We start from the raw sequence: 26,468 nt of genomic DNA, 5'->3' as shown, positions 1-26,468 counted from the left end.
GGTTGAGTGCAACCTCTGGAGTCAGGCAGTTGGCTTTGAATCTGGAGTCACACTAATGAGCTATGAGAAGTTAAGTCCCCTTATTTCTCTAAGCCTCAATTTCCTCATCTTTAAATGAGGATACAGTCAGTACCCATGTCAAAGGGTTGTGAGGTTCAAATTAGATAAAGCACATAAAGGACTTCATTTTAAGCTCCAGTAATGTTGGCTATTGATTCACTGGGATAGTGAAGATGGTGGTGGTGACGGTGGTGGTGATACGACGGAGGTGATGATGATGGTGTTGGCAGTGGTGTTGGTGATGGTGCCGGTGGCGATGGAGATGATGACGACCATGTGATGGTGATGGTTAGTGGCTGATGATGGTGTTGGATGGTGATGGTGTTGGCGATGGTGGTGGTGGCAATGATGGTGATGGTGGTAGTGTTCTCTCTCTGTCTGGACTGTCCTTCCTCTTCTCTCCTGAACTGGTGAAATTATATCCACACCTAGTGATTTAGCTCAAAGACTATGACACTTTCACTGATGGCCTCCTTTGGGCATAATTCTTCCCCACTTGTGTTCTGTAGCATTTTGTTAATGCCTCCACCAAACTTGCCGTATGATCTCAGGATTCCTGTATCTACTTGTCTCCCCTGCCCTACAGGGCAACCCTCCCCTCACCTGGCCCGTGCAAAGAATGGCCATCTAGTAAACACGTGCTAACACTGAATGGGGTGGATTACTAAGGCACCTGAATGGTCCAATTTGTCTCTCCCAACCCAAAGAAACAATGAGAACAAAAATAACTCAGGGAAAACTTGCATCCCTGCCTGCTTGAAGGAGACCCCCCAAGGCAAGCCCATCCCCAGCTTCAAATCACTCTGAGTGGGGGCAGCCCCAGAAGACAAGCTTCCTTACAGGATGGAGACTGACCATCCTTCTTGTGAACAGTGAGTGATGGGTGCTGGGGCTGAGCCCCGCAGAAAGAGGGGCTGGAAAGGAAGCAGCGCGGCTCCCTGCTGCCAGCCTGTGCCAGAGATTTCTCACTGCCCAGAGACCAGCAAGGGTCCTCCAAGCAGAAACTGAAGTAGGACGGACTGTGCAGGAGGCTTTTAGGGCACCAAGTGGCCTGCAGAGAGGTCTTCCTTCACAGCAGAGCTTGCAGGCTGGCAGCCCCTGGGCCTGGCCCCATCTGCAGACAGGTTTTGTTGGTCTCACACTCCATTTTAAATTAAAATAATTGTCAGTTAAATCAAGAGATTTTGGACAAAAATTCAGATTTCTTGTTTTCAAAAGAATTAGAAGAGTGAGCAAGCCTGAGCCTGTAATCCACAAGGCGAGATCATCTGGGGCTTTAGATGGACCTGTGCTACTATTCAGTCAGTCACATCCCCGCCTGCCTGCTCCAGGCATTCACGTCCTGCCTGGCCCCTCAGGGTATTTTGTGATCCTTGCATTAAACAACACAGATGTATGAAAATGCTCACTTCATACTGGTTAAGAGCATGCACTTGGGAGGACAGGAGACTTGCCTTCCTCTCCTGGTTCTGCCTCTGGCTGGCTTGGTGACCTCGGGCAAGGTGCTTACTCTCTCTAAATGCTAAGTTTCTTCCTGGGTAAAAAGCAAGAATGCCATGACACTGGTTCCTCCATACTGAAGACTTCAACAAGACAATACACAGGAAATGCAAAGCGTTCATCCACGTAATGGAACAACAGTGCGGGAGTCCTGTTATCACCCCCAGCTTGCAGAGGAGAAGCTTGGGATTAGAGGAATGATGTAATTTGCCCAGGAATTCCTAGCTGGTGAGTGACGGGGTCTGGGTTCAAATGCAGACGGCCTGCCTCTTGCATTCAAGTTCATCATCACTGCTACTCTAGGGGCTACACTTCTGAGGCTGCCTGCAGGCAGTGGCAAAATCATCTCTCCAGTTTTGCTATGAGCAATCTCTGTGCATATCTCTATGCCTGCACAGCCCAACTGCTCAGCTGTGCCCTTGCCTCTCCCGCTAGGCTGTGAGCAATTCGAGATCTTGTGATACTGATCTCTGCAAGGCCAGGATTGGGCCCTCCGCCATACCCTATCACCTGTTTGCCTAATGAATAATGAATAAATGAACCTAATGAATAAATAAGCACATGAGAAATCAATCAAATCCACTATGGGGTATGGAGTAGATAAAAACAACAAAAAATTAAATAAGCTCACTGATTACCTTTTTTTTTTTTGATATTTCTGCAGTCTCTATTGGATCATTGTAGATGTCACAGCAGTACTTCAAGTGTCCTCCACCTGGGAATCCAGCAAGCTGAGCCATGTGATAAATACAAAGAAAGTAAACTATCTTCTCCCCTCCCCAACTCAAAGGCTCCATTCCACCATGAACAAAATGAACCCAGCGTTCTTTGGTGAGGACCCACAGTAAATGATTACTTGGCGCACAGAGAAATGTCTGTCTGCAAGACTGTGTTAGTTATCAGCCTATCGTAATAAAATAGATTACGCTCTAGTAACCAATATGACCATGATGGTTTGCTGGCAGCTTAATCAATGCATTCCTCAACTGCAATTGAGCAAAAATAGGTAATAGAGTATCATTTGATCTACATTTTTATTAATTTGATGCCATTTGTCTTCTGGTTATTTTAATGATCTCTCATTATGAGAAAACGGGGAAACTCCCTAAAAAAAAAAAAGTAGAGTCACAATGCTCCATTTTATTCATTGTTTTGTTTTAGTGTGGAAAAACAGCTCACTCCAATTCAGTCTGGGAACGAAGGTTCCTGATGCCAAATTAAATGAAGTTCTGGATTTCAGAAAGAAAAACTCCCTGATCCCAGACACACCAAAGCCATTCGAATCACACATAAGATGAAGTGTGTTGAAAGTGGCCTAGAGTTGGTAGAATCAAGTCTCCAATGCCATCATGATGCTGTTTTTTTTGAGGACCTACTATGTGCTAAGCGCAGTGCAGAGCGCTCTTCCTAGTCCTCCCACCGCATCTGCAAAGGGAGGTACCAGTATCCTCATTTACAAAGGGATCAGAGAGGTGAGTGGCCTATTGAAGGTCATGCAGCTAGAAAGTGGTGGCAGCAGGATCTGAACTCTCATACACATGAGAGGGATTGTTTATTTCTCAGTCCCCAAAGATGCGCTGAGTCAGGGTAGGAATTATGCATTTTAGATATTGAGTGGGGAATTATAACAAATGCCTTCAGAGTAGTTCCTTTAAGGACTGTGTCTCTCTTGATCATGGGGCTTTCAGGCTGGAAACACGTTTGCCTAGTGCCTGCATCTATTTACAGAAAATCTGATGTGTTGATAAATTGGCACCTCGAGCATCCTCCAAGAAACAGCTTCTGTCCAAAGCCAGTTCCTAGGTGCCATCATCCTTATATTTTTAACCACGTACTTTATACTTGATTATTTTATCCAAGACTGTATTGATGGGGAGAAGGAAGAACCAAAGTCATTAAGAGGTGGGGGAGATTCAGCGGAAACTGGGGGGCTCATTGGCTGATGGGATGGTTTAATTTCTCCTCACCATGGAAATTCTGGAGCCTTGTACCCACTTATCCACTGTGCTGGAATTGGTCCCCTGGCATCCTGTCAACTGCTGTTGTCAGGGGCCAGGTGGGTAACCTGATGAATGAGGACGGCCTGGGGGAAACCAGTCTGAGTGGTGGGGACTGCAGAAGAGAGAATCTGTGTCCCAGCAGAAGAGGTTACTTCTCAGAAACAGACAAATGTTGCAACATGGGGCACTGCAGGCTTGGGGCTGCCAGATCTTCCCATTAATTTCAAGGGAATCTGGAAATTTGGAAATTTAAATGAAGATCTCCAATTTTTAATTATTAGCAACTGATTCAGAAAATTTAACATCTCGTCCAGACCTGCCAGTTGACGAGCCCTAGCCCCAAGGCTAAGAGTGACAGTCAGAGGGTGTTAGGGTTTAAATGCCTCTCTTTTGTTTACTAGCCTAAATGGCTATCAGGAAGCAAAGAAGACATCTGGGTTGTTTGTTAGAGCGAATGACTGAAAAGGAGAATACCAGAAGGCTGGATTTGGTGGAGGGTTTGAGGTGCCAGTGGGACCTCTGGGTGGCGATGTCTACTCTTTTAGTTTCCTGGGCTGCCCTACCAAAGTATCACAAACCAGGGGCCTTAAACAACAGACAGACTGTCTCAGAGTTCTGGAGGCTGGAAGTGGAGATCCTGAGGGCTGTGAGGGAGATTCTGTCCCATGCCTCTCTCCTAGCTTCTGGTGGTTTATTGGCAACCCTTGGCATTCCTTGGATTGTAGATATATAACCAGCATCTCCACTTTTATATTTCATGGCATTCTCCCTGTTTATCTCTATGTCCAAATTTCCCCCTCTTATAAGGACACCGGTCAGATTAAGGGCCCACGATAATGACCTTATCTTAACTTGATCATCTGCAAAGATCCTACTTCCAAATGAGGTCACATTCACAGGTACTGGTGGTTAGGACCTCAACATCTTTTGGGGGAAATGATGCAACCCATAATATCTACCTAGCAATTGAGTGTAGGATTCTGTAACTCTGGGAAGAGGCCTGATTTGGGACTCACCAGGATTGACTGTTCACTGTTCAATGAAGAAAGTAAGATGGAGAACAACCTTCAGGTGAATCTCATTCAGGGATTTAAAAAATTAAAGATCCAAGCATGTGTAATAACACTGTTTGGTAATAAAGCTTTGGTGCTTCTCAAACTTTAATGTCAGAAGTGGGAATAATGGCAATCAATGAGCAATACTATTATTATTTTTATTATTATAATTACTATTATTTGAAAGGGTTCCAGAGTCAGATCTGTATTTTCCAGTATTTTTTTCCCCTGTCTCGTTTTGGAAAGAAGCTCAAAGAAATGTAGGAGAAATTATTCATCTTTTTTCCAAATGGAATTTTCTCACCCCACAAGCCGGTGTGCCCTCCCCTCGCCTGCCGGGCATAGCACTGTGTCTTGGTTGGAGATACCAGTGATGTTTAAGGTTTAAGATCAATGCCCTTTTTCCTGACAGGCGGTGAGTTCGTTTGTCAGAACCTTTCTCATGGTTTCAGGAAGTGCACATGTAATTAACCAGAGCCCATTGGGTTTCAGATGAGCTGCGAAGTATGCCTGTGGTAAAAGGTCTCTTCCTTCCTGAGAGACGCAGTGGTGTAATTAGAATCCGGAGACCGTAATCACCAGCATTTCTTACCAGCATTTTAAAATTATGATACCATATTCATCTGGGCCCAGTTCTGCTCCCTGTGAGACCACAGTGGTGTCGATGATGTGTGTCGTCTGCTGGCAAAATTCAGGGCCTCCTCTGGTGCCACTTAGGTGAACACTGGGGGTTTAGGCCATTCAGGACAAGTTAGCTGATAGATAGCCCAGGTAAAAGGCAGCAGCAGGCTGGTAAGTCTTTATCCCTATTTCCAAGTCAGTATTAAAACACTCCAGGTGAGAGGCCAGCTCCAAACTCCTCTGAAAGTCATTATTCATCCATTAGTCATTCCACAAACATCTGTTGAGCATCTGTTATGTGTCAGGCATCCTGCCTTCCTGTAGCATCTCTCCAGTGAGTGTAGGTGTATCTGGGATATAGGGTGGAGGTTTTTTTATAATGAGCTAGAATCAGAGCATTTTTCCTCTGACTTTTCCATCCATCCACCCCATCCCTGAAAATCAATTGAAACCCTGCCAAAATGTTTTAGTCATTCCTTTTTAAATTTTTAATTTATTCCCGTCAATCAGTTTTGAAGGCTATGGCAAATCTGTAAAATGTTGGAATATACACAGGACATAGCAAGCGGGAGCTTTTATCTTAGAACAAGGGCCAGCAAACTTCTTCCGTAAAGGGACAGACTGGAAATAGTTAGGCTTTGGGAGCCATTCAGCCTCTGCTGCAACTACTCCATTCTGTGCTTGAGTTTGGAAACCAGCCATAGGCAGTATGTTTATGAATGGGTGCAGCCGTGGTTTTACAGAAGCAGGCTGCCAGCCCATCTGGACCAAGGACTCCTGTCTTTGAGAAATCAGGTGTGGTTTTTGTGATGCTGTTGGATCCCACCAAAGAAAAATTCTAAATTCCTTTTCATGGCCTACAAGGCCCTGCCCAGTCAGACCCTACCCTCCTCTTTGTCTTCATGGCCCAGTGGACGCCCCCCCTTCCTTACTGATCTTCAGTCACCCATTCCTCCTGTCTGTTCTCGGTCCTGCCAAGTGCTTGGCTACTTCAGGATTTTGCACAGCTGTTCTTCCTGTTTCAAAAGCTCCACCTGAACTGGACTCCAGTTTAGTTCAGAAACTAGGAAATTTTTCCCACTTCCATCAGCTTTTGCAAAATAGCCAAGGAGTTTCCATTATCTTGTTTACCTTCACAACAGAGATGTGGGTGCAGTCATCAGCTTCATTTTCCAGACATGGTAAACGGTAAATTCTCCATTTCAGCTGGTTTTTACAACACCAGCCCATCACTCTAATGAACAATCCAGGTGTCTCCTTTGATTCCTCTCCATCCTTCGCCTCTACAGCCAACTGACAAGTTCTATCAAATTTGCCTCCTGAATTGTTCTCAAATCCAACCTCTCCTCTTTCTTAATTGAACCCATCGTCATTTCTCACCTGGACTAGCCCCGAAACATGTTTATTGGACTCTCTGCCTGCAGATTTCGATTTCTCTAATCCATCCATCCACTTATTCATCCATCTCTCTGTCCATCCATTCATTTAATCCACTCATCTTTTCATCTATCCATTCATACATCCACCCATCTTTTGATCTATGAACACATCCATCCATCCATCCACTCATCCATCCTTCCTGGGTACCTATTTTGTACCAGATGGGATAAGTAGTGAATAAAAATGTAGAAACGACCTTCCTGGATATTTGAGTCTAATTAGGAAAAAGATGCTAAAGAAACAACCACAAAAATATATGTATGTGACAAACCAGAATAAATGTTATAAAAGAAAAGTAAAGGTTCCCTTGAGAAAGCATAACTTGATTTAAACTCAGATCCAAGGAATGATGGGAGCTTGTCAGGAAAGACACGAGAACAGGGGTCTGAACAGGGAGATCAGCACGTGGGCTAGGCTTAGGCTGAAGTCTGCTTTCTCTAGGGGCTGCAGGATGCTGGCGGGCCCTGGCACCGTGAGCCATGGGGGAAGGAGGGGTGAGAATGATGGGAGATGAAGCTGGAGAGAGAGGTGGGGCTCCAAAGGGCACCGTAAGGAGGTAGATTTGCCCTAGTGCCATAGGCAGCCTTTGGCAGCTTTTCAGCAGACAAGGAGCAATGTCCACAGTATATCTTAAGAAGAACGCTCTGGATGCAGACTGGAGAATCACTTGGCAGCGGGTAAGGGGGGGTGCGGCAGAGTAGATGTGAGAATGAGAGATGAGAGAGATGAGTTAGGGACGTATTGGCACAACCCACACAAGAGATGTTGGCAACTCGTCCAGGAGACAGAGAGACAGGGACCAGTGAGTGATATTCAGGAGGCAGAAAGGAAAGTTTTCAGTGCTGGGTGAGATGTGAAAATAAAAACTGACTTTTTACATCGCTTCAGAAGCAAGCCTGAGCCAGCTTCAATACCTGAGCTCCTCAGAAGGGAATACTAATCCAAGTGAGGATGGCAGAAATAGGACAGTTAATACTGAATGAGCACCTGCTCTGTATGTGCCAGGTCCTGTGTTATGTGCTTTATACGCATCATCTCATTTAACGGAACCTATGAGTTAGATACTATCTTTAGTCCCACTTTACAGATGGGAAAAATGAGGCACAGAGAGGTTTTAAACAGCACGCCCAAGGTTCCATAGCTAGCCCTGGAGAACCAGGCTTCACCTCCAGAATCCCGAGGATCAGAACCCCGTGTCCTTGTCCATCACCTCAGTAGTCCCATTTCTGCAATTCTCAATTTCGCAAGGATCCTGCCCAAGGTAATTCAAATCAGGAAACCCCAGTGCAGACAACCCCCTGGAGAGGAGGCTTACAGGATTCCAGCTGCATAAATAGAGTTTGGAGGCTGAGCTCCACTGATCTGCTGGAGTCTTCACTGTTCTGCAAATGCATTATTAATCAGCCACTGGGGTCCTCCCCACAGAGCCTTTTAAATTACAGTTAAATTCCTTGATACCGTTCCATGCACCTTAACAGTGCATTTCCTGTGTTCACAGCAATAAACAAGGGGAGGAGGGAGGCCTGGATAACCAGGGTGATTGCCCTTTGAGGTCTAGGCTGAGAAAGCGATGGCAACAGCACCTCTAAATTCTCTGGGTCCCCGGCTGCAATGCTAATAAAGTCTTGAAACAAACAACACTGTCAAGTCAGCATCCAGGGCCCAGACGGCTGGCCTGGCTGCTGTGGCTTCGCTGGGCCTCCAGGTCACCTTGTCAAGGTCCTGCCCCCCGGGGGCTTTCAGTATAATTAGGGGGAGCAGAGGCTGCACCTAGGTTGGGACCTATGGGCCACCAGGGGGGGCTTGCTGCTTCCTTGCGAGGCTCGTTACAAGTTCCAGGTGATGACGTGGGGGACTCTCTTGGGCGTATGGTTGGGGAAGAGGCAAGAAAGTATCCTCTCTTCTGCAACTCTTTTCCCAACCCACCACAGCTGAGCAGTCAGCTCATTATGAAGCTGGGGTCAGCAAACTATGGCCCTCGGGCCAAATCCAGCCTGTCTGTTTTGTAAGTAACGTTTTATTGGTCACAGCCATGCCTATTCACCTCCATACTGTTTGCATATTGAGTTGAGTAGTTAAGACAAAGACCTATATAATACGTCCTAAAAGACTAACTGGCCTTTTATGGAAAGTTTGCTCCTGTCATAAAGCATAAATCAGATCAAGCCACTGTTCCTACTCAAAACCCATCAAAACCTATCCTAGGGAAATGCCTTATCCAGACTTCAAGAACCTTCTATCTGGGCCCCAGTCTAATGTCCCACACTCTCTCCGTAATTTGTCTGTACGTGTAGACAAATCACCAGCCTCACTTAGTCTTAGGATCCTTGTCTATAAAATGAAGAGAACAAACCTTACCTCACTGAGGCCGAGTGAGGCTGACATGAGGCAATACATGTCTGTAGAAGAACTAACTTTATTTTTAATTGTGGTAAAATACACAGAGCATAAAATTTACCACCTCAACCATTTGTAAGCTTTTAAGTACAGTTCGGTAGCATTAAGTACATTCACATTGTTGTACAACCAATCTCTAGAACTCTCTGTATCTTGCAAAAGGGAAACTCTACCCATTAAACGGCAATTCTCCATTTCTCCTCCCCCAGCCCCTGGCAACCAACCACCGTTCTATTTTCTGTGTCTATGAACTTGACTTCTCTAGAGGCCTCATATAAGTGGAATCACATAGCATTTGTCTTTTCTACATCTGTCTTATTTCACTTAGCATAATGTCTGCCAAGTTGATCCATGTGGCAGCATGTGCCAGAATTTCCTTCTCTTTTAAGACTGAATAATATTCCATTGTATGGAGAGACCAACTTTTGTTTTTCCATTCATCTGTCGATGGACACTTAGGTTGCTTCCACCTTTTGCCTCTTGCGATTAATGCGTCTATGAACATGGGTGTTTAGGTATCTCTTTGAGACCCTGCTTTCAATTCTTTTAGGTATAGACCCAGAAGAGAAGAGCTAACTTTTATCAAGCACTTCCTAGGGCCAGCCTCTGCATGAACACTCCACGTAGATCACCTCACTCAGTGCTCAAACAACCCTACAAGGTTAGACTATTATTATCATGAGAGGGACCACAGAATTTATTGCCCACACTGGGTAACTCTAGAGAGGGAAAGGGGGCACTATTAATAATTGTACTGGGACAACAGGTACAAATCGAGACTGTCTGGGATAAACTGGAATGTCAGTCATCATCCCCATTTTACAGATGAAAAATGAGGGACAGAGAGGTGAAGTTACTTTTTCAAGGTCACACAGCTAGTGAGTGGCACAGCCAGAATTCAAACCCAGGCCAACTGACTAAAGCTCTCATTGTTAAGCATAATTCCACGTACATAGCACGCAGCCTGGTAACAGTCAGTAATCAATACATGGTATCTAATTGTTATTGGCTCTTCAGACTGGGGAGATGAGCCTTCAGGGGGAAAGGAGCCAGCTAAGGGCTTAGAAAGGTGGGGGGGTGAGGTGGAGGTATTCCATGGCCAGGAACCAGGCTGGAGATGAGACACATCCATGCTGAATGTGAACTAGGCACATGGAGGAGATGAAGGCCCCCGGAGGGAGGCAGACGGCCCCGTCTCAGACACACCATCCCGGTAGGACCACAGGCGGGTTTCTCAACCAAGGCGCTATTGACATTTTGGAACGGAAAAGTATTGTGTGGCTCTTCTGTGTATTGTAGGACATTTGTCGGCATCCCTGGTCTCTACCCACTAGTTGTAAATAGCACCCTGCCCCTCCATCAGGCTGTGACAGCCAAAAATGTTTCCAGGTGTGGCCAGATGTCCCCTGGGGGGCACAACTGCCCCATTCAGAACCAATGACCTGGAGAACGGGCAGAAGTGGAGGGGATGAATCATTCTTCCAGGTCAGTAGTTCTCAAAGTGTGGTTCTGGAGCAGCATCTGCAGCATCTGTTAGAAATGTAATTTCTTGGGTTCCGTGCTAGACCTGGACCAGCATCTCTGGGGGCAGGCCCAGGTGCCCACCTATTAAGGACTTCAATGTTCAAACTACTGTCCTTGGTCATGGAAGAGACTTGCTAGGATCTCAGAAGGCTGGGATGCAGAGCCGTTACTAATTTGAAACCTGACCAGGGCTCCTGGGAAGAAAGCAGATCCCTTTAGGAGGATGAGGATGTTCTGGAAGCTTCCAACATCCTGTGTATGACTAACACAGGATAGACAGGCTGCCATAATTGGTACAGCATGTTTGCAGGCTACTTTGATGGTATCTATCAAAATTTAAAACAGACAAGCCTTTGGACCCACCAATTCCATTTCTCAGATGCTCCGAGCAGCCAGTGTCAACTCAGGGTCGCCAAGAGAATTAAGCTCTAATGTCCTGAGGCATCCATCGTAAGCAGCAATTCGCTTTTCTCTGATGCACCTAGAATGGTAGAGGTTATGCACCATCTTTGGGAGAGTTGAGAAAAGAGCCACCCACTATACAAAAAGCTGGCAACAACCTAAATGTCCACCAATAGGGGAATGGCTAGTTAAGCTGTGGTGAAGCCATGCTCCAGAGTGACAGTCAGCCGTGACGAAGAGCTATATAGGCAATAAAGAGACTGGGTAAATAAACATTATACTGGGAAACAGAAAAACAGGATTATATAGTTCTCCATCTCCTGACAGGGATACAGGTCTCAGACCTAGATACACGTCCAAAGGAAAAAAAGCAAGTTCCAGAACCAGATATCAATTTCACATGATTTTTGAATTTTCCCATGCCCCAAACCAGATTCGATATTTTTGTAAGTTCCAGATTTATACATCAGTTTCTTAGTATTTATAAACCCTCCGTTCCAAAACAAACTCTATTTTTGCAAGTGCTGGTTTTAAAGATCTAAACAAAACCAAAAATGTGCTTGCAGTGGTTACCTCTCTGAGGGGACTGGCCAAGTTTTTAAAGATTTTCCAGTTATCTGCTGCGTCTTCCAGTTTTTTGAAATAATGAGAATGCATATGGTCCCACTTGAATAAAGGTATTATAACAAGCATGCTTTCTGTATTATTTGAGCAAGTTTTAAAAATTAAAAAAAAAAAAAATTCTGCTTCCCTTCCCGCTGCCCTGTCTTCTCCCCATCTTTTCACTTTGGCCGCTGGCAACACCGCCAGGGCCAGGCTCCTGGCTGCCTCCCAGTTACTCAACCGAGGCTTCTCCCTCAAACGGTGCCACGCTCTGAGGTGAGCTATTAATTTGCACTTTGTGCCTCATCCTCGATTCTGATTTAGGGCAACATAAACCCCCCTCAAAATTCCAAGGAATAAATTAATTTACTAATTTCGCCATTAAGAGTTTCTCAAAGAGAGCCCTATTTCAACCGTCCTCTAATCAATCACCATTTTCCATGTTTATCTCCTATTCAATTTTTACCACAGGGTTCTCTATACGTCAATTTGCCTGATGCTCTTCCTACATATGTTTTAAATTACTTTATCATTGTATAAATTTCACAGCCATTAAAAGGCTCTAATACCAGAATGGCTGACATGGTGTTAAAAATTGGATTCAATTCCACGGGATAATAAATTGTGACCTAAATCCAATCTCTCATGGGTGACTGAAGGATACAATGAAAAATTATTGCTTTGTCATTTTTACACTAACACAAATATACCATGGAAACTAGAAACTGGCAGAAAAACGGGAGGCCACCGCCGCTGGCTATTTTTTCACCCAACGCAGCTTTGCAGGTGAGACCTGAGGTCTTTCATGGGATAAGCCCCCCTCCAGCACCAGGTAGATTACTTGACTGCATGGATCTCTTTGCGACAGATGGACAGAGCTTGAGGAGGAAAACTGCAGCTCAAAGGCAGCCGCTGCTAGAGGGAGAGAATCACGGTGGTTCAGCATTTCGCCGCTGGCACCAAAGCCTCTGAGCTCAGAGCCTGGCTCTGTCACTGAGCAAATGTGTGATTTTAGGCAAATGTCCTCCCTCTCTGCGTGTCAGTTTCCTGGAATACAGAGTTGTCAGAAGAATGAATGACCTAATATGGCTAAAACGCTTAGGATAGTCCCTGGCATTTAGCAATCCCTAGGTCAAGGTTAAGCACTATTATCTAAGCACAGCTTCTTGTACGGAGACCTCGGCGCCCTGCTCTTTTTGGTTGCGGGGAAGGAGAGTAATGAACAGCTAGAGATAGGTGTTAACATTGCCTCTGCGTTTCCCTTTATCTTTGGAGAAACTGGATTACTCATTCGACACATTCCGACGGCAGGTTTACTAAAGGCTCCACAGAGCAGAGAGGCTTGAGACGTGGGTTTTGAAGTCAGGCAGACAGAACTGAGTCTGAAAGGTCTCCCACTTGCAAGTGTGACCCCGGGCAAGCTACTCGACCTCCCCAAGCCTCGGTTTCCCTATCTATAACATGGGGTTAGCAAACAGACTTTGCTCCAGCAGGGGCTGGAGATATGACCTGCAACACAGATGAGACTGGCCTCGTGGCTAAATGCTGCAGATGACCCTGGCAACTCCAGGATAATGTGATGTGTGCTCCACTGGTGAGCGGGTAAGGTGATTTGGGGGTACACGGTCTGAGCACCTCATGGAGATGTAGGGAGAGAGTCCCAGAAGACTTCCAGAAGGAAGTGATGTTGAAAGGAATTCCTAACGCTTAACTGACAAATAATTTGAGAGAGGAGAAAAAGCAAGCTGGTTTTGTTGATTTGTGCAAAAAGGAGGGACTAGCTTGGACTGACTGTCATCCACTGGCCGCTACAAGGGCCACGCCCGGGCTCTCTTTCCACACCAGGGCTCTGATTTCCCAGCCCTGGGCGGCTGACACACAAGCAGCTGCACCCAAAGGAAGGAACGGCTCAGAGCACAAGAAACTGTCCTAGTGACTGGCCATTGTCTACCTGGTCCCAGGGCAGGTTCTGGGCGAGACACTCATGGAAGCTGAGAGAAGCATCCTAAACTGCCCAGCTGGATAAGCGGGTCCACCGTGCCCACCCTGGAGGCTGGCTTCCGAACCGCAATAATCTAATGCTGATTTGTAACAAGTGCTTGTAAATATTCGCTGGCTGAATAGAGGGACAATTTTAAATATTCTCAAACATGGTATTTCATACAGCAACCCGAGAAGGCAGGAGAGGCATCAAACAACCCATTTTACAGGTAAGAAGTGAGGCTCAGAGAAAACAAGTGCCTTGTCTGAGGGTCTGGCAGCTCACTCAGTGGTAGAGGGGCCGCCAGGCTTTCCTGGGGAGACTGGTTCAGAGCCCTCCCCTAAGCCTGCACTAGCTCAGTGCCAGTGGAACACCCACGGGCACACTGCCTACTTGAGTCTTTCTCACCCCTGGAGGCATTGAGGATTCCCCTCTGTGCCTTGGATGTCCTGGAAAACAAAGGTGCCACAGGAGGTGAGGCCCCCAGGAGTTGGCAGTCCACGTTCAGGCTGGGGTGGAGGTGGGGGTCAGGGCCCAAAGGTGGAAGGAGCACGGTTCTCTGGAGGGGATGTGGGACCCGTCCCCGGTCCCGGACTGCCAGAGCCTTGCCTGTCTTTGGGGCTGGTCTTCCCTTGGCTCTCCAGTGATTTCGGTTTGGTACCTACAGATGCCTCTGCTCCATTCTCCTCACTCAAGACACAGACATAGATCATCTAAACCCAGTGATTTGGGGAATTAAAATCCGGCTGGGAAGACGACAGACCAACCCTCCTGCTCATATTCAGAGCTCCCCAGGTGGTCTTGTTAGTTCTTCAACCTCCCTACGCCTCCTACTGCCTCTGAGCCTTTGCACATGATGGACCCTTGTCCTGGAAGACTCCCCCTCCTGCTCTTTCCCTAGTTAATGCCTCCCACTCTTCATCTCTCAGTCCCACTAAAATTCAACCACATGTCTCTGCAGAATCGGTGGTGCGGTTGCAATTCTGCATTTATTTTTGTGCTCACTGGATTCACGTGTCTCCCCTGCCACGTTTAACAGGCTGCAAGCTCCATAAGGACAGGGATTCTGTCTGTTTTCCTCTCAAACCTAGTGCCCCGCATAGACAGCGGATGCTTGGTGGATAACTGCTGAATGAGTGAATGTTGAAGGGAGCGGGCGACAAACACTTTCAGTCCCCAGCTGGTGGCTATGCCACTCACAGACTTCTAACTGTTCCATTCCCGTCCCAGTGCACGCGGGCCTCTGCATAGCTCCCGGGACGGGTAGCTTGAGCCACTGAAGCTCAAAACAACCGTGTTATCTTCTTACCTAGAGAGGATAAGATTGAGGCCTATGACATGCCAAGCAGTGCTATTCTCGGATGAGTAAGACAGAGCCCCTGCCACGTGGAGGGTGGGTCTGGGACAGAGACAGATAAGCAGTAGGGGGCGCTTTCTTCATGCCCCATGTGCAATCTCAGAGCAAACGCTGACCAGCCGACTCCTAAGAGCTCTCCTGGCTTCCGTCCTCACCCCTAGCGTCTACTGTCAACACCGCAGCCAGGGGATCCTGTTACACATGTCAGGTCAGCCCCCACCCCCAGCCCTGCTCAAATCCCTTCAGCAGCTCCCCCAGGTCACCCAGGTAAGAACAGAATCCCTACTGGTCTGCAAAGCCCCCGATTAGTCAGGCTCTCTGCAGAGCTGCTCCAAGCAGTGGTCCACAAATGCAGGGTTACCAACATGCTCCCGGTCCCCTGGTCTCTGGACGTCATTGTGCGCACATGAGAAGGAAAAAAAAAATCCATCTCACCATGATCCCCCTGTCTCAAATACACTGCGGAAGCCTTGGGAAATGTCTGCCTGAAGTTTCCGAAAGGGTTGCCCGGGTGAGGCCGGGGAGGGCGCTAATCCCGCTCTTTCAGGGCTGGTGTTTTCATCTTCTTTCCGTGCCTAAACCTTTCAGCTCTGCCTTCTAGGCATGGCAATTAGGCAACAAGCACACCCTAATGACAACTTTCAGAGTGAAGGGCAGAGCTGTGCAGCTGGCAGGCCATTCCGGGAGGAGGAAGGTGGGAGGGAGGTGAGGGGGGCATTTATGATTTTTCCCATAACTGCATATTTCTCTTTCTAAAAACGCCATGTGGGCAACAGCTGGCTTTTTTGATGATTCCAAAATGGGGAGGGGGAAAAATACCACGGTGCTTTAGAAGGAGAAGGCCACGTGGGATTGGTCTGTGGAGACCCACCTTCCAATGGGGGGCCTTGGGGGACTGTTGGCCACACGACCTGGCACACAGCAGAGCTCAATAAATGTTTGCTCAAGGGTCAGGCCTGAGTCGTCTTTGTGCCCCAAAGAAACCCCTCAGCCCAGAACACCAACAGTTGGTCACCCCTATCCAGTCCATCGGCCGATCCTAGCAGCTTTTTCCTACTACCCTATCCTCCCACTGGGGCCGCTGTAAGAACCTCCCCACAATTTCCCTGTTTCTACTCCTTCCTTAAAGCTAAATCATGTGAGAAGTAGGACTGGTGGATCGTATGGTAGCTCTGTTTTTCATTTTTTTCAGGACCCTCCAAAGTGTTTTCCACAGTGCCTGCACCATTTTGCATTCCCACCAACAATGTACAAGGATTCCAATTTCTTTGCACCCTCACCAACACTTGTTGCCTTTTGTGTGAGGTGATGTCTCACTGGGTATTTATCCAAGAGAAGTGAAATCAGCATCTCAAAGAGATATTATATTAGCACGCCCACATTCACTGCAGCACAGCCAAGATGGGGAAACAACCTCAAGGTCCACTGAGGAATGAAGGGATTAAAAAATTCAGACTTACAATGGAATATTATTCAGCTTTAAAAAAAGAAGCACTCCTGCAATGTGTAACAACATGGATGAGCCTGGAGGACATCATGCTGAGTGAAATAAGCCAGACACAGAAGGACAAATACTGAATGATTCTACTTATATGAGGAATATAAAACAGTCAAACTCATAGAAGCAAAGAGCAGAACGGTGGTTGCCAGAGGCTGGGGGGATAGGGAATAGGGTTCGACGGGTATAAGGTTTCAGCTGAGCAAGATGAATAAGTTCTAGCGATCTGCTGTACAACACCGTGCCTGTACACAGCAATACACTATCGTGCGCTTGAAAATCTGTTCAGAGAGTAGATCTTACGTTAAGTGTTCTTATCAAAAGATAAAAAAATTTTAAAGTAGCAGAAAATTAAAAAAAAAATCAAAATCAGATAATGTTAAAACTCTTCAGTTCCTCCAAGGGCTCCCATCTCTTTGACATCAGTTTCCGAACCCCCTGCGGTGGCCTGGCCATTACCCCTGGCCTCTGACCTTTCAGCCTTCTCCTCCCCTCACCGCTCCCTCTGTTTCAGCCACACTGACCTCCTGGCTGCCTCTGGAACATGCCAGCCTGTTTGCTAGGACTGTTTCCTCTTCCCGGTGACACTGCCACCGAGGCTGCTCAGAGAGGCCTTCCGTGGCCACCTACCCAAAACGTCCACCTCCCCTGTCCTGTCGCCTGCTGTGCTTGTCTACGAGCTCTCGTCACACCAGACAGTGGACTGTAGGTCTATTGGGTCACCTGTCCCCTCTGGCCTCTCCCATGAGGGCAGAAGCTCCACCAAGGTGGGGCCTCAGGCTGCACGCCTCCCAGAGTCACCGTCCAGCTTGTGGCAACAGACATGGTGCTCTGAGCTGTGTAGGGCAGAGGTCCTGCGGGGACGAGGCATCCTGTGCTTTTGTTCACTGTTACGTCCCCAGATACTAGAGTAAGAGCTGGCAAAGGGCAGCTCACCACTGCCTGTTTTGGTACGGCCTGCGAGCTAAGAGCGGTTTTTGCATTTTTAAATAACTGAAAAAAAATCAAATGGATGACCTTTCGTGACACATGAACATTATGTGAAATTCACATTCTGATGACCAGAATAAGGTTTTACTGGAACACAGCCATGCTGGTCGTTTATTTATGTATCGCCTGTGGGTGCTTTCATGCAGAGTTGAGTAGCTGTGACAGAGATCCTGCAGCCTGCAAGGCCTCGTACTGTATTTACTATCTGGCCCTTCGCAGAACACGTTTGGGGAGTGCTGGCCTGGGACGTCGAATGGCACCTAGTGGGTGACCAGTGAATGGGGTCTGCTGATTTTTTCTGGACTGACCGCGGTCAGGGTCCTACCCCTCCCTCAGAAGCCCAAGGAGGGCCTTTGGCATGAGTTTACTCCGACCCCAGTGAACTGTTCCTGGAAACCTCCTTTTCACTGGGGTTTGACGAGAGAAAGACGAGAAAGAGTCCTCTGCAAGCCTGGCCTCTGGGCAAGTCGGCCCCATCACTTGGCTGAGCCGTGGAGGGTCATCTGGCTTCACCACGGCCACCCCGTTAGTGTGGTGTCTCTGAGTTGTCCACGGCTGTTCCCTCATTGTCTCATCCTGAGCGACACAGCAAAGACCCGGGAGAAAGCAGTGCTCCTGCCCGACAGATGGGGAACCTGAGGCGACAGTCCCCCCTCAGCCACCTCCATCCGGAAGCCCGTTTGTCCAGAGTCTTTGGCCTCCTGCAAAGACTGATGGGTAAAGACGGGTTGCTGCGTCCAAGGACAGTTGCCTTTTCATCAGAAACCTCCCTCCGGTCCGTCCTCACTCCTAATACTGGAGCCGCTGCCCCTGCCACGTGCACGTGCTTGCAAACTTGCAGCTGGTCAGCTGACTTAAAAGGGAGAGCCCTTGCTCATCACCCATCGGAGGACCACCGGCCCACTCAGCGGCTCGGGCCCGGAGCCCCCGCTATGGTGGCAGACAACCCCCCTCCCAGTGACTGCTTTCCGTGGAACCTCTCAGTTTTCATCTCTCATTCTTCACCTGGACACCTGGGCTGCAGTCACTCCACTGGCTTTACCTGGCACAGCAAAGAGTGAGGAGCTGTCAGAGGCACCCGGGTAACCGGTGGGGCCTCTCTTGAGATGCTTTTTTTTTTTTCTTGAGGCATTTTAACTCAAGATGGAAGGAGGCTGGTAGCCTATGAGGGCCGTTGGAGAGAGCATCTTGACATTTAATTGTTCCCAATATAATGAGGCACTGCCTGCTTAGAATGCCTCTTACAGGTCAAATGGGCTTTATTGGGAAAGCCACCTCTGCCCCTCACCAGGGTTGGTGTGTCCTCTGTGGCCAGGGCTCCCCGCGGAAGGTGTGGTCCAGGAAGGCTTCTCTGAGGAAGGGGCATTTAGGCTGAGATCTGGAGACGGAAGAGGTGGGGTGGAGTGTGCAGTGGGGGCAACAATGGAGGGGGCTGGGACGAGCCGGAGGGAGTGGCTGAGGCACGCGGGGCCTTGTCTGAAGACCAGAGCGAGACAGCTAGGGCTGGGCAAGGGGCGGTCACCCTGCAGGCGGGCCTTCCACTCTTCTCAATGCCACCACCACTGCCTTGCTACAGCCGACAGCCAAACACATTCACTGTACCCTAAACCCCCTCTGCACCAGGGGTTTCATATTCATGATCCCATGTCAGCCAACAACCCTATGAGGATAGGGTACGAGTATCTGTGTCCAATTTACAGATGAGGAAGCTGAGGCACTAGGAAGTCAGGGTCACACCACTAGCAAAGACAGAACCAGGATTCAAAACCCAGTGTCAGCAGATCTTCCGATGGAAAAGCTTTTTCCAGCCCAGGCCACCCTGGCCTTCCATCCAACATGGTTTCATTTCCATGAAACTCTGGGAGGTCCAGTCGGAGTGCCTGGAGGCTCTTGGGTGATTCTGGAGCCTAAGGAAGGGACAGGAGGCCTAGGCAACTGTGGGAGGTGAGGGGGGGCACTGGGGGCTGGGCCACCTGGGTGGGGAACGTGGGCGGGGGTGGGGGCCGGTGGCTTGGCGGCTGAGCACAGGGGCTCTGGGAGGAACGAGGGGCACTGCGAGATTAGAAACAACCCGCTTGGGGGCCAGGCTTGGGGGCCAATGGGGTAGAGCACCCCGCCTGACCTCACCGCATCTCACTCCTGGGGGCTGAGTGGATGGTCCGCAGATCTGCGTTTTCCTCCTGAAAACATGTCACCATTCCAGCTGCTTCCTCCAAGAGGCTGGCAGTGAAGCAGACAGGTCACAGGGGCAAGGTATCGTGCAGAGCACACCAATCCGGGGGTTCTAGACTCTTCCTTTTCCCTGAATGGTGCTGGGGTGCGGGGACTGGAGGCGTGGGGGTCGGAGAAGCAGGAGCCCTTTACACAAGCCAACATTTAACATTGATCCCCTCGTAACTTTTCAGACTTCAAGCCATGAGGAATTGTTTCCTTAGTTATATTCAACTTCTGGCATCCTGTCAGCTGAAGTCTGGGTGATGCCGAGTTCGGCGAAATGACAAACAGTGCGTACATCTGCGTGCGGACGTGTTAAGTGTATGTCTCTGTCTGTTTACACACATACCTACTTCCCCTCCCCTCCCCACTCGGCTTCCTCACTGCCCGCCGAGCTGGAGCTCAAATCACTCCTGAGCGGAGGGAAATCCGGGTGTCATGGTTTCCAGAAAGGGAACGCGATCTCCGTATGGGGTGTAATTACATCTTAGCTTTCTGCAGAAGAATAGTTTATGGTTTAAATGCTATTAATTGTAAGCTGTTTTGTTCCACGGGAAGTTGTTCGTTGATAACTACCCAATTAGGGTTATTTTGCAATTAGTCTATTCATAGAGAATTTATTGCAAAAGGGGAAGGCTGTGGTGCAGTAAATGAAGGCACTGCCCGGGCTGGTGTGCCAAGGCTCAGACGCCCATCTTATTACCCAGCTCCCAGCTCCCTGGAGGGTGTGCCACCTTGGCAGACACAGCAGAGGCCACAGGGAATCCCCCAGGCTGCACAGCCAGGCTGGAGGTGTCTCAGCGGGACCAGGAAGGCCACGTCAGCCCGCTCACTCCCCCATCAACACCCACCCTTCTCCTTGCAACTGTACTGATGGCGGAGAGAGACAGCCTGCGGGCTCAGGACATCCCCGAGGTCGGATCGTTTAGGCTAAAGTGAAACCTTCTGCCTCCTGAAGAGGGAAAGGCTCTGGGGAGGATTCAGGCTCTGTATTCCTGAGATACGATACCAGCCCTGCCATCTACTAGCCATGCGCCTGTGACCAAGGACTAAACCTCGCCGAGCCTCCATTTCATCATCTATTAAATGGGTCGATAAGAGACCGACCTCATAGGGCTGGTGTGAGGATATAGTGGGATGGGAGGCACAGTGCTGAAGGTACCACTACGCAGAACTGGTACCTTGCAGGGATCAGCACACTGTGGCCCCATGGGCCACATCCCACCCACAGCCTGCTTTTGGAAATTGAGTTTTATTGGAATAACCAAGTGCATTTGCGTATGTATTGTCCTGGCTGTTTTTGAGATGTAATGGCAGAGTCGAGGAGTTGTGACAGAGACTGCACGGCCCACAAAGCCTCAAATATTTACTCTGGCCCTTTACAGAAAAACTGTGTTGACCCTTGGGACACAGCGAGTACCCACTGTCATTCTCATGGAAAGGCATTCAGCTCAGGCCTCTGCCAGGCCAGGCACCAGCTAAGAAAAAGATTTTGGAAACATCTCCACTTATTTATTCTGCCACAATCTGCCAAGTTGTGTCAAGAGTATGATGGGAACCCCGGGACTGCTTAGACAAGGGTTAAAATGCAAGAGAGAAGCAAATCTTTTCTTTTTAGACCTTTCTACTGAAAAGAGAGTATAGTACAGATACATGTTTCCAACAGAAAACTTAAAAAATACAGATGAACTTGGGTAGAGTTGAAGCTGTCCCCGCTGCACCCTACCCAGAGGGCCACGTGAAGGGCTTGCCGTGGACACTTCCAAGCCTCTCTACACATTTACCCACGTGGCCGTCCCCCGCCTGATCCAAACCCTCTGTTCTGTGACCAGCGGTCAACAGAGAAGCATGTGTGAGAGATGAGGAGGCCTGAATTTTAGCCCAAGTTCAGCCTCTAACTGATTAGGTGACCTTGATGATAAGTCTCCTCTCCTCTATGGGCCTTGTTTCTTACCTGTCCAGTGGAGAGACGGAATTAGGATTTCTCTAGGGGAGATCTAGTCCCCTTTTCCTTGGGAGCCATTCTCACCATGCACATCCTTCTCTCGAGGGAGATGGGGGATTGATGAAGCACTAGGCATCTTCCTGCCTGGCTTCCAAATCCTCCAATGTTGGGGGAACTGAGAGCCCCCTGCCCCCATCCTGCCTCTTGGTCCAGCTCTATTGTCACCTTTCCTGATGCTCTGACCTTCTGTCTCGACAAAGAGGCTGACCCAGCCGCTGGGACCATGGACCCATTCCTCTTCCACGCATGGACCCTGCCCCCTGCCCCATGCAGGTCTTTCCATGTGTCCTCCCCCCACCCCTGCCCTCAGGACCTCTGGGTTGTCTCATGGTTGGGGACCTTCTCTCTCCACTTGAGAGTGAACTAAAGCATTTGGTGGTATCTGAATTTAGAAGCAACAAGGAGGTATTTTGAACGCTTGACCATTTAGTGAAGGATAGCGGGGTACCCCTTGCACTGATTATGGCCAATGAGAATGAGGGGTGACCAAGAGCAAATTGGGAAATGGGCCCCAAGGGAAGACCAAGTGGGAAGACCCTTCGAGTATTTAATGAAGGGCGCTCCCTGGACAGATAAGGAAGCGGGAATCAGTGAGGGGAAAGGGCTTTTCCTGTTAGTTCATGGCTGAACTCAACTAGAACACAATCTCTCCATTTCAAATGCATCCCTCTCTGTTTGTTCCCAATGACACCGGCTCTTTCTTTGTAGAAAGTGTCTTTTGGATGCAGTCCGCCCTCTGCTTGGAGAAAACCACTGCACGAACCAATTCACAAACTATTTGGGATGTAACGTCTTCTGCAAGGAAAAATAAAATCTACTGGTTCACAATGAGCTTATGTGGGGATGGGGGTACATGGGTGAAACAGTAGTGACCACCACGAGGTAACTGTAGCCAGATGATGGGAACGTGAAGGTTCTCCCTACTCTGAGGTGGGTTTGAAATTTCTGCCATAACATTTTTTTTTTTTTTTAAGAAGGGATCTTGACAAAATATGACCTAACCTGGGATGGCAATATCTCTATCTCAGGATGTCTCTACCTGCAGGCTTGTAAGGCCACTTACAAGCCATGTGACCTTAGGGAAGTTGTTTTACGTCTCTCACGTGTAAAAAAGTTATGCTAACGATGACGGTGCTAGCCTCACTGGGCGGTGGATGAGATGAACTGATTGAATGCAAAGTGCCCGTGCTGTTCCCGGGACACAGTGAGCGCTTGGTAACTGTTATTACTCCCCTGCCACACGCACTGGAAAAGGTGAAACCTGCCAGCAAGGAATACGCATCAGAGGCGTGAGGTGAGATGCAGAGATGCACGGTGATGCCTCACCTGTGCAAAACTGTCCCCCGCCAGTTTCTGAGGACCCTCCCCTGTGCTTGTGAACGCCGCTGTTACAGCTCTGACCTCGCACTGCATCGCAGCAAGAGGTCTGCTTTATCACTGGTCATCAGCACAGAGAAGAGGGCCCAGCACAGGGCAGGAGGGAGGGAGGGAGAGAGAGGAAGGGAAGGAGGGATAAAATAAGGAAGGAAGGAGTTTTAGGTGGAGGGAAATGGGCAGGATGTTTTCCAGAGCCTCCAATGTCAATGCAACCAACTAGAAACCTTTCAAATCTTATTCAACTACAGTAATATTGGTGTCAATTTTAATCCCAATATTCTGCTGAGACAGAAAACAAACCATATCAATACCATTGCCTCCTACGACTTCCACATTAGCCCCGATTGCACTGTATTTTATCCTTTGCCACAAAAGCAACAGGTTAAAGCTGTAACAAAAGGTAATTTGATTTTGCGAAACTTTTCTCACACGAGACTTCTGAATTCAGGGAGGCCCAAAACAAAAGAACTCCTGTCTTCATTTGGGGTTTGAAAAATAGGGCGGTTGTTCTGAGAAGGTCTGAGAATGTGAGCAGAACGGGGCTGGGACTTACCTTCGAGGGGGCAGAACCGAGTCACCTTCTCGGGCATTAGCAGCCCATGCTTGTGGCGGCAGTAGGTCTCCCCGATCTCCTGGCGGCAGTGCTTGGACTTGGAGCGGGACAGGGCGGAGATGGCCTCCTTACCCGAGATGTCACACTTGAGGGGCCGGTCGGGCTTGATCTCGGGGGAGCTGCCCCCAGTCTTCCGGGCGTGGGGCTGTCTGGGGGCATCCTTCCCTCGGCTGCCGTTTACCGGGGCTCTCTCACCGGGAGGCAGCACCTCGTTGGTACCTTTCCCGGGGGACAGACGCCCCTTCCCCTTCCCCTCCTGCTCCAGCTTCCTCTTCAGAAGCTCCTTCTGTCCTCTCGGGGGCTTCTTCGTCAACTCGGGCTGGTGCTTTTGCTTTTGAGTCCTGGGTGCGAAGTTGCTGTTGTCCACGTTCTCAAAATCCTTGGGCACAGAGTTCTCATTGTTGCTGTCTGTTCGCACTTTCTCTTTTGGCCGGTGAGAGAAGTAGCCATCCTGGACAAGACAGGAAAGAAACACAGAAGAGAAACTTGACTTTGCCATCACGCTAAGCAGGCTGGCCCTGGAGAGTGGGGGCACGTAGGTTTGGAAGTCTGGGCCCTGGTTCCACGCCCTGCCTTTGCTACGAGCTTAATGTTAGACTTTATGTTAGATTTTTCTCTTTGAACCTCAGTTTCCCGACCTGGAAATAGAAGATGTTCCAACTAGAAAATAAAGCTTTTGCAAGCTCTAACGTGCTGTGACTATGATCCTCGATGCCTGTTATTAACCACACTCCCTTTTCATATAAGTTTCCTTGGTTGTCTCTGCCACTGGAATCTGGACAGTTTGTTCCAAGTTTCCTGTTTAAATTCTAGCAGCAAGCACTGTGATGGTTTATTTAATGGCTAGAAATGCCATAATAAAGCTATAAGGGGAGAAAATATTGGTAGGATAGTATATACTTTACATTGCCTTTAGGACATGCTCGTAGATCTATGCCCGTAAGAGAAATCAGACGGCGCCATAGTTAATTCTGAGGGGGAGACATCACCGGCTATCTTGGGGGGAATATGCCCTTTATAGGACAGTCCTATGCAAGGATCCTGCAGTGAGTCCCAGGGGGATGAAAACTTGTGACAGTCTTATGTCTGAGCTTTGACTCTTGATGTTTGTACCTGGAGCAGAACTGATTAAGTCACGGGGTGGGGGGGGGCAGGGTGTCAAGAGAAAGGCCGACAGTCATTCCGGAGAAAATGAGTCTTTCCGGGAAGGCAGGCACCCCAAACTCAGCTTCTCCATGGGTAGGTGGGCCCTGGCCATTTTGAGCTCGGATCAAATGCACTGGTCAACTAACATCCTGCATCACTTCCAAAACACATTGCTTCTGCTTAGAGCCCATTATCAAGGCCTTAACCTGAAAGAGAATCCACTGTCCCAAAGCTAGTCAGAGGGGACACAGAGGCCACAGAGAACACTAATTGACTCCATAAGTCTACATCCATTGCTCTAGAAACACATTGGCAATGAGTAGCAATTTTGAGGGCAGACTTCCTCGTTCGTTTTCCTAAATGTGCCGATTAAATGTTCTCAAGGAAGAGGATGATGGTGGAGAGCAGTGGAGGTAGTGCTGGTGCCCAGGATCGGCTGACATGCAGCCGACACTGAGCGTGGCTCCTCCTTCATTAGGTCTGCAAACTACTGCCCTCCCCGAACCAAATCCTGCCCGCCATTTGTTTTTGTCAATAAAGTTTTATTGAAACACAGCCACGCTTGTTCATTTATGGACTGTCTATGGCTGCTTTCCTGCTACAACAGCAGAGGTGAGTGGTTGCCATAGAGACTGTCTGGTCTGCAAAGCTTAAAATATTTCTAGCTGGCCCTTTAAGAAAAAGTGTGCAGACCCCAGCTCTCCAAGGACTGTGAATTTAGAAGGTTCCCCTGGGCTTGGTTTGATTGCCCTTGTCTCCAAGGTCCCCATTGGCCCATTTGTCCCCATTTGGCCCAGCAACGTGTCTGCCCTCTTCCTGCCTTTGTCCCATCTCCCCTAGCATCAAGCACCAATTTCAAGAGGCCGTAAGAATGAAGACTACACTAAGATACCTCGTGGCCATTCTGTAAGTTGATGTTACTTTTGCTCTCATTTCGCAGGTACTGGGCATCAGTGACTTATCCAAGGTAACTCAGCTGGTTGGTGGTGAAGCTGGGATTCAAACCAGACAGACCGCAGACCCCACGCCCTGGGCTACCAGCTCCATCAGCCACTTCCGGGAAGCTGCAGAGCCCTTCTGATCCGCATCACTCTGTCCCCTTAAGCACGGCAGCCCGGCTCCCTTCCCATCCACTCCCACCCAGCTAAACGGATCTGGGATAGGCATGTCATCTCCACATAGCTGTGTCAAGGCTGGCCAGTGGCCATTAGGTGGCAGGGCGTCACAGAGAGGGAGAGGACAGTAAGGAGGGGCCACGAAGCACCAGGAGCTTGAGGTGGCAGGAGCTGGGAGGCCATGGGTAGGAAGAAGGAAACAAGGAGATGCCGAGGGAGAGTGGAGTCTGTGCTGGACCCTGGAGTGGCTACTGGTCATACACAGGAGCTGATATTACATGCCGGTCTGTGAAGGGGAACTTCTGGTTCTGACACCTGTTTCCAGTCTTTCTTACCTCTCCACGTTATCTTGCAAGAAATCCCCCTCAGTGAGGGGCCATTCCTCTGTTCTTATAAACAAACCACACTGATATGCCTCTGTTCCCTTTTTTCTGTCCAGAGGCCCTTGAAGAATCCCAAGCAGCCTCTCAGATGCATTTTCTGAGCACTTGCTGTCAGCCAGGCACCATATGCAAATGACTCACAGGTATTACTTATTGGATACCAACAATCGTCCCATAAGGGGTACCC

At 48.7% G+C, this 26,468-nt stretch overlaps 1 protein-coding gene across 1 annotated transcript in view; it reads right to left on the bottom strand.

Annotated features, from left to right (window-relative positions):
• XYLT1 (xylosyltransferase 1) overlaps positions 1 to 26,468 on the bottom strand; it is a 303,918-nt gene that overhangs the window by 118,364 nt on the left and 159,086 nt on the right. The window contains exon 3 of the mRNA XM_036825572.1: positions 23,578 to 24,088. Within this exon, the coding sequence (XP_036681467.1) occupies positions 23,578 to 24,088 (511 nt within the window). The remainder of the gene's footprint in view (positions 1 to 23,577; positions 24,089 to 26,468) is intronic.

The sequence above is a fragment of the Balaenoptera musculus genome, chromosome 15, assembly GCF_009873245.2.
Source record: "Balaenoptera musculus isolate JJ_BM4_2016_0621 chromosome 15, mBalMus1.pri.v3, whole genome shotgun sequence".
In the NCBI taxonomy this organism is placed as follows: Eukaryota; Metazoa; Chordata; class Mammalia; order Artiodactyla; family Balaenopteridae; genus Balaenoptera; species Balaenoptera musculus.
The sequence above is the reverse complement of the archived record's forward strand: the minus strand, read 5'-3'. Positions and strand labels throughout refer to the sequence as shown.